At 46.3% G+C, this 14,388-nt stretch overlaps 4 protein-coding genes across 4 annotated transcripts; 3 read left to right on the top strand and 1 right to left on the bottom strand.

Moving 5' to 3' along the window:
• Positions 1-1,130: 1,130 nt before the first annotated feature.
• J4E87_004927 (uncharacterized protein) lies at positions 1,131-2,492 on the top strand (the record flags this gene model as incomplete). Its single annotated transcript, XM_049376544.1, has 1 exon — positions 1,131-2,492. One exon carries the CDS (start codon positions 1,131-1,133, stop codon positions 2,490-2,492), a length of 1,362 nt encoding a protein of 453 aa, XP_049233400.1.
• Positions 2,493-4,107: 1,615 nt separating this feature from the next.
• Positions 4,108-5,770, top strand: J4E87_004926 (uncharacterized protein; the record flags this gene model as incomplete). The annotated part of the gene is made up of 2 exons (XM_049376543.1): positions 4,108-4,188; positions 4,241-5,770. The coding sequence occupies 2 exons, from the start codon at positions 4,108-4,110 to the stop codon at positions 5,768-5,770; spliced, it is 1,611 nt and encodes a 536-aa protein (XP_049233399.1).
• Positions 5,771-8,819: 3,049 nt separating this feature from the next.
• Positions 8,820-9,754, bottom strand: J4E87_004925 (uncharacterized protein; the record flags this gene model as incomplete). The annotated part of the gene is made up of 4 exons (XM_049376542.1): positions 8,820-8,878; positions 8,940-9,267; positions 9,325-9,486; positions 9,545-9,754. The coding sequence occupies 4 exons, from the start codon at positions 9,752-9,754 to the stop codon at positions 8,820-8,822; spliced, it is 759 nt and encodes a 252-aa protein (XP_049233398.1).
• A 1,891-nt stretch (positions 9,755-11,645) lies between these two features.
• J4E87_004924 (uncharacterized protein) lies at positions 11,646-12,038 on the top strand (the record flags this gene model as incomplete). The annotated part of the gene is made up of 1 exon (XM_049376541.1): positions 11,646-12,038. The coding sequence occupies one exon, from the start codon at positions 11,646-11,648 to the stop codon at positions 12,036-12,038; it is 393 nt and encodes a 130-aa protein (XP_049233397.1).
• Positions 12,039-14,388: the final 2,350 nt, after the last annotated feature.

Genomic DNA, 14,388 nt, shown 5'->3' with positions numbered 1-14,388 from the left:
GTTTCTGATACACAGATACACCTTATGTTTTCCTATGGATCATTCATGTTATATGAAAGCTCAGACATGACGGTGACGTCAATAGTAAGTCAATACCAGTACAATCTGCGCCAGCGTATTCCAAACCGGATCGTTGCAAGCCGTATGAAGCTCATGTGTCTCACTTCCACGTCATTCTGCACCAGTGAAGCAGTCTCGACGTATGCTAGAGCTAGGCAGTGCGAATTCGGCATGCATGTGTTACCGAAATAAAGGGTGGAAGCGCCTCAATCTCATGCTTCCAATAGCATGTAGGCATGATGAGGCAGTTTGGGTGATGATTGCGCGAGACGCTGATGATGCATGGTATCGACGATCCACAGTATCACCCGGTGCCATGTCAAACCAAAGGAGATGCATACGCGTCGAGTGCTGATGAGGAGTCGATAATCGTGTAACCGATCTGCTCATCATGCTCGATGCCACCGAAAGGCGCTACGTACCTTCTCCCAACCGACGTCCCCATGGGGAACGAATCCATGGATGTACGAAAGATGCATGCGGCAGCCGCACGCTAGATTACTGCGGATACGCCCGACCATGGTTCATCTTCCTGTATGCGAGATCAATTAATTTATGCTAATCCTGGCAAGCACGCCAGCATCACGAGGTGCACGTTGGCCACTGTTTGGTTGACTCGGCGGTTACACCAGATTCTACGGGGCGGCCGAGTCGCTCATGCAGCAGCTATAGTCCTTTGAGATATTTGGTGCAATGCAAGCCAGCCGTAATGCTGACATGCAAGGCCCGGATTCAAGTGCTTATGGCGGTACTAGGTCGACATTTTGGCGTTCCGTCTTCCAAGGTTTCACCACAACCGGTGGGTTCACGTTACACAAGCGTCTCTGGCGTCAAACCTCACGACAAGTGCGGAGAATCTCACCTGCATCGCTATCATCGCTAGATTAGGCCACTACTTTCAATCAGTGGGGAGGTTGATCAGTGATTCCATACTGCGCCATTGAACTCATTTAAACAGGAGTCCATCAGATGTGCTTCTCCATCCATGATCAAGAAGCTTCACCGACTTCAGTCTTCAATCATAACATAATTTTGATCTAACCATCACCCATCATTCACTTCCTCCAACCATGGGTTCAATCGACACATTGGAGTCCTCTGTCACGAGGGCCACCATGTGTAAGAAATGCACCAATGGCAACAAAGTCACTATCGACTTTCCAGATGGGAGCTTCACCTTCCACTCTCAGTGGCTCCGTGATGCTCGTTTCGACAACGGTGCAGCCCGGAATGCCGAGACAGCAATGTGCCAGCAGCCGCTCCAACTCGCCCAAGTCGAGAAGGTTCGCACTTCAAGCTATGGTCTCAAGGAAACGCTTGACATCAGCTGGAAGGATGGAGTCAATAATCAGATCCCGCTTCCTTGGCTTCGTGTCATGGCGCCTCTGGTAGCTGCTCCAGCCGACGACCTTACCGCTTCGCCAGCCCAAGCCGAAGTCAAAGGTTGGACAGTTGACAGTCTGCATATCCCAGAGGTATCCTACTCGAAACTGTTCGCTGGAGAGCTCGAGCCCAAGGATCTTGAGGAAACCATTCTTTCCATCATCGACCGAATTCTGGGCTCCTCCGCGCCCGGTATTGTGAAGATCGTGGATCTTCCCGCTCCGAACATGGAAGAAGAGCACAGCCACAAGAAAAACATCAACACCCAAGTCCTCAAACGTCTTTTTGGTGCTGTCTTCGTCCACCCAATTCGCGGTGCCGATCAGACTTTCAACGTATCGAGCCACTCCGGCGATGCCAATCGCAAGATTGGACTACCCAATTACGACACCACCCAAATTCTTCTGCCGCACACTGACCATGCCTTCTACGACAACCCCATCCAAGTCCAGGGATTCTACGGCCTCGAAGGTACCAGTGAGAACACGTGGATCTCGTCCCTTCAAGCGCTCGAGACGCTGCGCAGCGAGGACCCAGAGTCTTATCGCCACCTATGCAACGCTCCCGTAGCGTTCGGGCGTGTGTCCAAATTCTACGGCGAGCCGCTGTATCAAGCCACCACTGACACGGCTGTCACCATGCACCCAGGCTATCCAGATCGCGTGAAGCGCGTGCGCTGGCATCCGAACTTGACTGGCTACCTGTGCAGCCCGTATGCCGACTACAAAGCCCATCGGCTCGCGCATCAGAAGTTTGAGGAGATCATGAGGCGTCCAAGCCACCAACTCAAGATTGTGTTGAAGCCGGGAGACCTGTACGTCTGGGACAACTTCCGGCTCATGCATGGCCGAGAAAAGGTTCTGACCACGCCGCGTACGGGTGTTGGCCAGACGGTGCCTGAGAATGTCGTTCATGACCGATACCGGGCGTTGTGCGTCAATATGCTCAAGGGGCATATTGATGGTGATTGGCTGTGCCATATGCCCATGCAGCAGCTGCGTGAGCTCGTCAAGCTTTTCCAGGGTGGCCAGGAAGACATCGGGAATTGAGAGTGCGCATTGAAGCTCGTAGAAAGATCGCTGAGGTATGCCTCTTCGGTCTAGATTGTGGAGATGAATCAAGCCCGGGCATGCAGTTACCCTGGTTCTTTTGAATTTAGTAGACTGACCTATACATTCTTTCACTACCACAATGCAAAAGGTCCTCATTTGCTCGTGATCCATGGTGGTAGTGACGCGTCTTGGTTGACTCTGATCATTATCCGTTCTGAGCGATGGCTCCGTAGCTGCCGCATGGAATACCTTGGTACTCAAGAGTACTGTCTTGTTGTTAGCATTATGCGAGATGAAATGACTGCTACCTTAGCTTTAGGCGTCCCATGCGGAAGGTTTTGCACAAAGACCACCCGCTGGTCTAGCCTAAATGTTTCTCGGGTCCAATCTAGGAGCGACCTCCGTGAGGTGGTCATGCTGTAAATCGAATTAGGCCATGCATATGCTGAAGCGTCAACCCGCCATGAGATATGCAGGTGCGGCCTAAAGCGCGAACCGAGGCTTCGATGAATGCCATTTAGAGGCTTCCAAGGCAAGCGTAAACGACGATGAATGATCCGAGGTTTCCCATATCAGACTGACTTTGAGCGCTTGACTCAATGTAAGCTTCTGGAGTTCTGTCGTAACTCTGAACGATGGAGATGTGCGCTTCTCGCGAAATATCGATCAGGCTCAACAATGGGGCTCTGACAAGCGTTGGTGGACGTACGCGTACGCGAAAGCAGACTGTTGATAGTGGTGGCTGAGACATCGCGTTGTACTACATGCGTTGTCGTAGTACCTGCTCATGCAATGGAGGTTCGGACCGGAGCTTCGTCCCAGATGACTGGTCTGATTGCTGCAACCTAGCCTGGCGCGCAGACAGTCGACGATACCCCATCTGGTACCAATGTAGTTGCATATGGCGAGAAGGGAAGTAAGACAAGGACGCGACGCTAGTGGTGGGCCTTACTGTGTTACATGAACTTCTGGCCACGAGTCTAGAGTTCCTTTGTGTCGGTCGCGTAATCCTTGGAAAGTTCTGACATGCAGCATGCGGGGCGAAGTTAGAAACAGCAACGAGCAAGCTGGCTTGGCCAGCCATTTCGCGACCATTCTTCTTCTGGTCAAATACTAGCTTGATCAGGGCAAAGGCATGCGAAACACAAACTGCTTAGCTTGCTTGACGTGCTTGCGACATCTCTGCACGGCTTCCGCTGACCCCGGGCCGCACCGCATGAAGCTTGCACAGACGCCATAGCTTGGCTTTCAGGAAGATGCGTTTCGAGAGCAATGTGCATGTTACCAATGATCACGCTTCTCCTAGCCACATGCAAGTACGATCACCGTCGCACAACTACTTTCGACCGTGAACCGCAGTCTCACCGGGATGGTTAGTTCCGAGCTGTCAGATCGCTTGACAGTGAAGCGTAGCGTACGTTCAACTGATTGAACGCCATCTTTGCATAGGCGAGGAGTATCATCAGCACCTACCGCATTGTGCTGACGATCATGTCCGTTCTATGCATCGAGAGGAGCTTCATAGTAGCCGGGGAATGTTTTCGAAAAGACTTAAAAGGGAGGTCTCTTCAACCTTCGGCGACTCAAAAGCTCGACACAGCAATACTTCATCATGAGTCCTGCCATTACCCACGTCACCGACCCTACCGCAGATGCCCATATTTTGACCTCGCGTTCTGAAGAGGTCGAGAAGGTTAGGATGCCGATCTGCACCTGTGTAGGGGAGATTTCACTGACATTTGTAGTTGCTGGGCCAAGTCCAAGATCTGATCATCCCTTTCATCCACTCAGCAGACAACCACAAGTCTCCCAATGACCTTCCGAATGGTCACTCCAACGGAGTGAACAAGAAGGGGTTGCGCAAGGCATTGGTCGAGCAGCATGACCCGAGGGAGCTGCAAAGGCTTATGGCATTGAGCTTTCCCACTGCTGGGCTTCTTGAGGAGGGCTTCTTGGAGGAAGTCGAGAAAGTCCTTCGCTACTCTGTGAACACCTGGGATGCAGGTTTCATGAGCAAGCTCTACGGCTCCACCGACGCACCAGGTCTAGCAGCTGAACTAGTGTTGGCCTCTCTCAACACCCAGGTCCACACCTTTCAGGTGTCGCCTGCACTAGCCGTCATTGAGAAGTTCACCGCACGCGCTCTCGCGAACCTGTTCGGACTGAATGGGGCTTTCGCAGGCGGCGTAACCACCTCAGGAGGATCAGGCTCCAATGCAACTGCTATGCTAGTAGCACGTCATACTCTGTTCCCCGAGACGAAGCAGCTGGGCAACAGTGCTGGTGGGCTTCGACTGGCCGCTTTCACTTCAGCCAATGGTCATTACAGCATCGAAAAGGCTGGGTTGATGCTTGGTCTCGGCATGTCGTCGGTGTTTGCGGTCCCTGCCGATCCAACGACTCGTAGCATGGATCCGGCGGCGCTTCGGTCCTGTATTGAGAATGCCATCTCTGAAGGATTCACACCCTTCTTCTTGAACGCCACTGCCGGAACAACCGTTTTCGGCGCTTACGACAATCTTCGCCCACTCCATGCTATCTGCAAGGACTTCGGCATGTGGCTCCATGTTGATGCCTCTCTGGGTGGGCCCGCTGTTTTCAGTGCAAAGCACAAGTACAAACTTGACGGAAGTCATCTGGCCAACTCCATCACCATCAATCCACACAAGATGATGGGCGTACCCGCAACTTGTTCCTTCGTGCTCAGCGCGGATATACGTCAATTCCACACCAGCAACACATTACCCGCGAGCTATCTTTTCCACAGTGCTGATAGCTCGGAGGAAGTGTTTGACTTGGCTGATCTCACCATGCAGTGCGGACGTCGTGGCGATGCATTGAAGATGTACCTGAGTTGGATGTATCATGGCTACGAGGGCTATGCCAAGCAGGTTGACGCAGTCTTCAGTACCGCTGCATATCTTGCAAGGCTCGTGGAAGATCATCCAAATCTCGTTTTGATTAGCCCAAACCCGCCACCTTGCTGCCAAGTGTGCTTCTACTATGCAGAAGGAGGACGGTTGAGCGAGGATGCTGGTCGCAATGAGGAAGTTACGAAGCAAATAGCGGCGCAGCTCGTGCATCGGGGGTTCATGGTGGATTACGCTGGCGGAGATACCCGTGGCGCGTTCTTGCGACCAGTTGTCAGCAGGGGAACTGGCATCCAGAAGGTGGAAGAGCTGATCGAGGTCGTGGAGCAGATCGGATCCACTGTCTGGGAGAGCAATGTGGAGACCTTCATGGAGGACTCAACGGGTTCAGACGTTTCGCCCTAGCGTGGTAGTACTATTACCACTATTTCGCTTCAGTTTTCGGATTGATGATAGCGCACAATATCATTCGTTTGCCACATGCATCATCTGCAGTCCAATGTCAGCCGAGTTCCCGATCATCAAGGCGTGTATCAGCCAGTGATTTGACACAGCCCGACATGAAAGTACAGGTACTCTAAAGAGCATACATGGCTCATACCCACATACAGCATGCCGCCGTGAAGGAACCATTCGGCTGCAGGCCAATGTGGAAAATGATAACAGCCTGTAGTAGTCCAGAGCCCAGGGTGTTCTTGTCATGGTGCCAAAGATGTGACGGGCGTGTAACAAGTGCTTACCCCCGGGAGTGTGGCCTCAACGCCGGGCATCGTGTGGGTGTAGGAAAGGGGCTTGACCCATGGCGATGCCACCGAACTCGGGGCACGCGTGGCAGAAGCTGCATATGGGCAAGTAGATTAAATGAAGGGCGTAAATCTAAACGCCATGCTGTCTAGATGCAAATGCGTGCTTAGATTTTGATGTAACGTCGTAAAAGTGCGGGTGATGAATAGGTTTGCGCGAGATATGCAGAGTCTGCGGGAAGAGCTAGCGCGGTTTTAGTGCGGGGCTATTACCTATATATACTAAAAAGTATTAGTATTATTTTAAGTACTATATAAGCTATAAGTAAGCTTAATAGTAAAGTAAGTAATAACTACTTTAATATAGCTAAAGTAAAGTTAAAACTTTTAAAGTTAAACTAGATTAAATATAAAAAAAAAATTTACTTACTAAATTTACTATTTTAAAGCTATTATATATTAGTGTTATTAATTATATTATTAGAGCTCTATCTAAAGAGAGAAGTACTATTATAGCGCTAGTCTAGATAGCTAATTAGATAGCGCTAAGCTACTAAGTAAGTAGCTCTATAACTACTAAAATTCTTATATAATTACGCCTATTATATACTTCTTAAGCTATGTTCTTATCTTAGTCTAACTCTAGACTATTAGCGATATATAGTAAATATACTAATTACGTATATCTATCTTCTCTACTAGCTAACTCTATTATAAGATTATACTTTCTAGATTTTTCTTCTTAGTTAGTAAACTCTAATATAATATCTAATTAAGTGTAGATTGTATATAGCCTATTATCTTATATTAGTTAGAGTTAGCTTAAGCTATTAAGTAAGCTTCTAGAGTTAGCTTAAGCTATAAGGCTAGTACTAAAATTTATAGATATATAGACTATATTTAATAGAATTTAATAGCAAAAGTTGTAAACCTAATAAACTTAGAGATAGATAATAGGTATTAATATTATAGAAGAGAGCGTAGAGAGCTTTATAGTACGTAGTAAGGTAGTAGAAAGATAGTAGAGAAGGTAGAAGAGGCAAAAATAGAGTAGAGAGTGTTACAGCAAGAAGAGAAAAGAGAGGCAAGAATAGAGGTATAGAACCTACGCTAATTTTAAAACGTAGTAGAATTCTATATAGTCGCTTAGAGGTTAGTCTATATTAAATCTTTTATGCTCTACGACGAAAAACTACTTCTACAGAAACAATACTTTCTTTGCTAACTTAGGTCGTTTAGCCTGTGCCTAAGCAGCACCTGTCTTCTCGTTGTTGCATTTCGTGGATACGCAGCCGTTAGCGTATCCACATCCACTGTAGGTCCCCGATCCGGGTTTGATACAATAATGGCTGATATCCACCTTGCCATTACCCTTGGTCGTGCTGCTCATGCCATCGCTCCTGCGAGTTGTCTCTATCTTGTTTGACAGTCCGTAAATCCAAAAATTGTCGTTACCCATAACGAGCGTTTGCTCCAGGAACGTAACGTTCGTGTCTATCGCACCAAAATTAGCCTCTTGCACTGAGCTTCGCAGACGTGGATGTCCGGCAGATAGAATAATCAAGATGACTTACAGTCCCATTCATACTTCAATCCCGTGCTACACACATCCGTCTCGGCAGGCGCACTGGTTCCTTGTGGCACGAAGCTGTAGTGACACTTTCCCTCAATGACATTGGTGATTGATGAATGGAAAGTAGCGTTGAAGTCGCGGATGCTGTAGCCTGGGCGACCGGACTGTGTAGAAATGCTCACGTCCCAGTATGTGTCCGCAAGATCGGGGCGGTCGTATTCGCTCTCTGCGACTGTCACGGCGGCCGAGCCGGCGAGCGCAAGCGCGAGGAAGGAGAAACGCATAGTCAATTGATTTAGGTTGTTGTGACTGAGGTGTGTTAAAATGCGCACGGGGCGAACTGTCTTATTTCTACAGCTGCACGGAAAAACACCTCTAGGCACCAGGGAGCTATACGAGCATGCCCCAGATAAACGGTACGCCTTACAAAAATCCTTTCGTGAACGGGCCGTGAGTAGGTCTCCCCGTCCTCGGTTCCTGAAGCTCGCTACACCTAATTGGTCGTGTAGACGGACCTGCATCTCCGACCTTCCCCATTCGGACATTCTAAAGTCGAGACCCTTTCAAGGTAAATTTGATGTGTATTTATATCGTGATGCTTAAGATGCGGTGAGTGTCTATGCATGTTGTCGTGAACGAGATATGGCAGTAGTATTCCATATGTATCTAAGTATTCGTATGTCCTCAATGCATCTCTCAATGGAATAGCAACCCGCAAACAATGGCCAGACGTACCACTATTTCAACTCTACCATGTCTTCCCATCTCTGCAATATTCCAAAAGGACCATGTCCATTCATGCAGGGTACCTCCATATAGCAGCCCTGATCGTACGAAGTTCGTCCAGGTGGGCCAGATCACGTTATGAGCATCGTTCAAGCTGCGGCGCAGCTGCCGCTTACGCAAGTGTTCGGCTTCTGACATGGCGTCGAGGCATCACAGGTCCATCCAGTGCATCTGTAGATCCAAGTTAGTTTTCCACGACTCGTCGCACACGTAAAGATCGCTCACCCCCAGTTGCACTGCGCGCTGCTGCAAACGCCATCGGGGCTCAAACATGTCAAGCCAGAGTTGCAATCTGTCGTATTACTGCATTTCGCACCTACGGCGCCGGTGGTCGGAGCTGCGCAGGCGCCGTTTACACACGTGTTTGGTTTCTGGCACGGCGACGAAGCACTACAGGTCCATCCGGTACATCTGAAAATTTTGGTTAGTAAGTCTCAAAAGCCAAAGGAAGGAGGATCTAACCCCCAATTACAAGCGGCTGTGCTGCAGACACCATCAGGTGCTAAGCATGTCATGCCAGAATTACAGTTCGTCGAGTCACTGCACTTCGCACCTTCGCCACCACCAGGTGGAGAGGCAGACGGTTTTGGTGAAGCAGAAGTCTGCATCTTTGTAGGAGCAGGAGTCGTTGGTGCTGCTCCAGCTTTTGTTGGCCATACGGCGCCATCCGCAGCATACTTCGTGTTGACGCGTCCTGTAAGCTGCCACTCCACACCCTTGATGACGTCGTTCTTGTTACCGTTGGGGTTCCCGTGGATGTTCGAGAAGGCGTCGATCATGATGTCGATAGACCCCGGCGACTGATGAACCGTGTTACTAAGTGATCTTGCGAAATAGTACTCGAGGAGATTACTTACAAGGACATATTTATCATCAAATGCGTCGCCAATGTACATAAGCATTTGCTTGCCAGTTTTGGGATCCTTAACAGTCGCCTCGAGACCACAGTACTTTTGCGTTGCTGCCTTCCAACCCGCTGGGTCCGAATTGTAGGTCTTGCCGCCCATCGCTTTTAGGGACTGAGCATCGTTCTCGTTAGTGACAATTCCAGAGATCTTGAAAAGGGTTGTTACCTACCACAGCAAAGACAGGATCGCTGTTATAGTACGTGTACGCACACCAACTCTTGCCGTTTGTCGAGTCTTGGCCGGCAGAGGCACGGTACCATGATCCAATACCGCTCTGTGGACCATCGAAGAAGTTCGAGGGAAGATTGACATTGTGGATGTCTGCGAGCGCGGACCCAATGAGAGCCGCAAGAGCGATGGGATAAGCAGGTGATGGCATGTTGGATTCGCTTGGAACTGTTTGTTGAAGCTTGTGAATGTTGATGATTCTGTCTGCAGCGCTCCAGCCTGTCTTTATACAACGCAGACGTCGACGTGACTATTCCCGCAGTGACCTCGATACTCTGTACCTTCTCCTGGTGCTCGATCGATGTAGGCACTAACTGAGCATATGAGGTGCACTAAGCTACACGAGGCTTAAGCTGAAGCTTGAACATCGGAGGTCACTGCATAGTAGTCCTGCAACTGCAGCCTAACTCGATTCATAACGGAATGAAGAGTCCGTGCTAGCGGGAAATCGATAGAACGGATGTTAGACTAGGCGTCCTGTGTATTTGCCTACAGTGGCATCCAAACATACAGCGGCAATGACGATCAAACAATCGAGACGCATCTGTTTTCCTTCCTGGGCCTAGCCGGGGCTATTTGAAGCCCCGACACCGAATTCATGCGCTAGAAGTGCATGCCGTACATGGTTCAACCTTCTGTTAGATCACCACAAGGAATAAACGATCTTCCATAATTTTCTTGCCAACACATTACGTATACACATGTGCCGAGGCATGGCTGCAAAATTGTGGGTTGAAGCGTGCCTCACGCGGCTTCTTGCAGTAGATCAAACCTTCACTTGTCCAAATCGGGCCGAACCGGACGTTAGTAGTCGGACGCTCCGAGATCGTGATCAACAAGACCCGAGTTCGAGAATACGAGCAACTTCGATTGGGTGACTTCATTCCTGATGAAACATGAGGAGCTTGCTACTACAGCCACAATCTACGTGCGAAGAAAGACGGCTGCATGCTATGGAGATGTCGCTGAGCTCATGAATATCTGCGAAGGACACCGAAAAGCTTAGCATCAGAAGCCTCTAATGTTTCTTGGTAGAAACATGCGAATACACACGAACGCATTATCTGCCTGAAAGTCTGAGGTGATCAAAACCAAACTCGCCTCTTGGATCTAGCGCAGATGATCGGTGTGACATGAAAAGCGGTAACCCTTAGGGTTCATTAGATCTATGAACTAGATATGAGTACGCCGGACCGACACAGTGTGCTGCCCTTTCAAGCAAGTATCAGTGTATAGTGAATATTGAAAATACGAGGGCGGTGACAGATAAAACTCTTCATCTCTTTAGCGGCTGTCGTCTATGGCACTTTCATGAATTCAATCGAAGTGAGAAGGTCGAATTGCAATGGAATTAAGAAAGCTACGTGCTTCCACTTGTTCACATAATGACATGATGATGAAAGACCGCTGCGACATCAGCGTCCGCAAAACCGGGGCAGTCATGGTCGTGCAAGAGGCAATGTTATCATATCAGCCTATTTTAGGGATACAGTCGGATAAGCTGCTCTAATATCTGACAGGCCAGTCCATGACAGCTGCACGGACGTACTTAGGCTCATGACTGACGCGTCATGTCTAAGTTGCACGCTTTGGGCCATGGTATAACAGTGCGATGTCATAGTATAATAGTGGCGGTCAACGAACTCAGCACGAGGCTGTGTACAGGCAACGTATGCAGGCAGTGACACCGGGCCGCTTGACGCCCATTGATGTGGCAGAGAACAAGAGCTGCTCTGGTGCTTGAGCAGTTGATCGGACCAAACATTACGATGGAGCATCATCAGACGCGAGGCGTAAGAAGCAGGATGCAATCGGTCCTTTGCCGGGATCTCGTATATCTGTAAGACAACTGTTAGAAGGCGATGCAAAAGCATATATAAGCCCACTAAGTCTCTGTCCCCAAGCTTATCAAAGTCCTCAACATTCGATACGGTTGTTCCACTACCCTCCATCGCTGTCGCATATCCGAGTGCCTTGTTCAAGTGAGTCAAAAGGACAGCCTGGGATCAATATGTACTGATACCTATCCTAGCATACCCAACATGGTCAAATCACTCCTCCTAGCCATCTACGCCACGACTGGTACCCAAGCCCTCTGGCTAGCTGCCGTAAACATGGATTACGGCTCAGCTGTCGGCACTGCGATATTTAGTTCCCCGTATTGCCAAGTCGGTAAGGGCAATACTGAAGCAGAAGCCCTCTCCAAAGCCAGCAACACCGTAGGTGGCACTGCAATCATTGCTGGTGGTCACTGCGATCAGCTTCCGTACCAACATACCAACCAGCTTGGCGGATTCTGGGACGATTACGGAACGATCAATTATGAGGATGACAACTGGCATTGGTATTGCAATCCTGGCCACACGAACAGGAACTCATGCGACGCCGGGAATGGATCGCCGAAGAAGAAGAGAGCAGTGAAGCTCACTGCTTAGCTCTCAGGCGACGCTAAGTATTGTATCGGAGATCTTTCGAAGGGCGTGGTGAAATGTAAAAGAGCTTAGAGACCACGTATCCATGTGGCATGGAGGACCTCTGGCTAATTTTATGAGAGCGTCTCTGTTCAACACAGCAGTTATGTAGTCACCCATTCTACTTCTTGTCAACATGAGTCATGGAAGCCTGTATCTGCCAGCCTCGCATTGCATCGTCTTAGGGTGACTACGTTCCTGCTTTAGGATCAACAGATCTTGAGACTGCTTAGACGCGAGAACGAAGTGGATATTTTCGACCACTGCGCTGTCGCTGTTGAAAGTCCGTATGGGACATACCGCCCTCCGAGCACCGTGGGCTCCAGTGTAACAACACCCGCCATTAACACGCTTCTTTCCTGATGATCCGCGCGTTGCCGAACGTCCCAGTGCAGTTGCTCGAGTTCAAGTTTGGTCATTGTGGGTTGTGCGGCTTTGCGTGCGACGGGGTCTGGGGCTCACCGCCGCCTTCGATTCGGCGGACTGAATCAGGGGAGTGCAGCGTGTCATCATCTTGGCAGGGCGAAGGAGAGGAAAATAGTATCTCGCGTTCGTAAAATTAAATGTGAAGGAACTTCTCCCTATTATATAGAGACGCATGTCGCCTATAGAATTAATAAATCTAAACTAGCGTATTTGTAGATAGGTCTGTGTGCTGTTTAGTAGCTAACTTTAGATATAAAGATAGAGCTCTTACCTAAACTATAGAGATTAACAAGCTACTAATTGTTCTAACCTTATAATTTATCTTACTTTATAGTCTCTAACTAAAATTTTCTATAAAAGTATAGTAACTTAATAGTACTTAGAAGACTAAGTTTTAGAGAAAGTTCTATAGTATATAATATATTAGAAGAGATATCTACTCTAGTTAAATAGTTATAGTATATAAAAGAATTAACTAAAGTAGATAAGTTATATTCTAAATCTAAAATATAGTAACTAATATAATTGTTAGGTTCTGTATTTAATACACTATAGTATAGATTTAGTACTCTTATTTAGGTAGTTCTAAGATAGTATTAATACTTTTTAAACTTACTACTTATACTTATATAAGTCTTTAGAATATAGTAAGAGTTTAGCCTATAAATAAATATAGTATTATATCTAGTACTATCTTAAAAATAAGCTTTATAGAAATATACTTATCTTATAAAGTACTTATAGAGATAGCGATAAGTTTATATATATAAGTAGTTTTTCTCTATTTACCTTAGATACCTATACTACTACGCACTAATCTAGACTAGCTATATAGTTTCTAGATAGAAACTAATTAGTTCTTAGCGTATAGAAGTAGCTTATAATAGATTACTACTAATCTTTATAAGCCTTATGCCTAGTTCTCTTCTACTATCTTACTAATTAGTAAGTATAAGAGTAAAGCTATATAATAAACACTATTACTAGAGTATAGCTACTTAAGATTACGTAGTATTATATAAGTATAAGTAGATAATTTAATATTAAATAATAAATATCTACTACTAGTTATAAGCCTAGATATTAATAATACTTATAGCCTATAGAAGCTACTATAAAAGAATACTAGAAGCTTATATTATAAAGTTAGGTAGCTATTAGAATAGTTATCTATAAGTAAAACTAAATTATTTATAGAAACTATAGTTAGTAGATTACTACTACTATTTATTAATATTATTTATATCTTTCTAGATAATTTTACTAGTTATAAGAAAGGCGTTTAATTACTATAAAGATTTACGTATTATAGTAGTTTATTATAGAGTTAGAAGCTCTAGGTAATTTTTATTAGTAGTAGTATCTATACGTATAAGGTTAGTCTAGATCTATTAATTTTTAGCTATATTTAACCTATACTATTACTAATAAATAATTATAAAATTCTATCTTCTTTAAGATTTTCTATCTTAAAGAAAACTATACTTTCTAGTATAGAGATAGTAAGAAAAAGTAGAAGTAGGTCTAAAATACTCTATTTAGTATACTATCTTAACCTTTTCTTTAAGGTAGTATTATACTATATTATAAAATATGTCTTCTAACCTTTTAACTTTATTCTTACTACGCGCTAGTATAATTAAATAGAAGACTATCTCTAGCTCTATTTATAGAACTTTTTAGAGCTATACGCTACTAATTATATAAGTAAGAAAGCTACTTTAGAGTATATAGCGTCTATAATTATATTAGATAGTTTTCTACTAAGTATATATTATAAGTATTCTATATATAAGCTTTTATCTTTTAATAGTAACTAGTAGGCTTTAAACTATTAGTAGTCTTTAACTTACTATACTAATCTTACTACTTTAAAGCTTTTTCTTTA

Source organism: Alternaria ethzedia, assembly GCF_023757985.1.
Source record: "Alternaria ethzedia strain BMP 0044 chromosome Unknown scaffold_10, whole genome shotgun sequence".
In the NCBI taxonomy this organism is placed as follows: domain Eukaryota; kingdom Fungi; phylum Ascomycota; class Dothideomycetes; order Pleosporales; family Pleosporaceae; genus Alternaria; species Alternaria ethzedia.
This window is presented reverse-complemented; position numbering and strand designations above follow the sequence as displayed.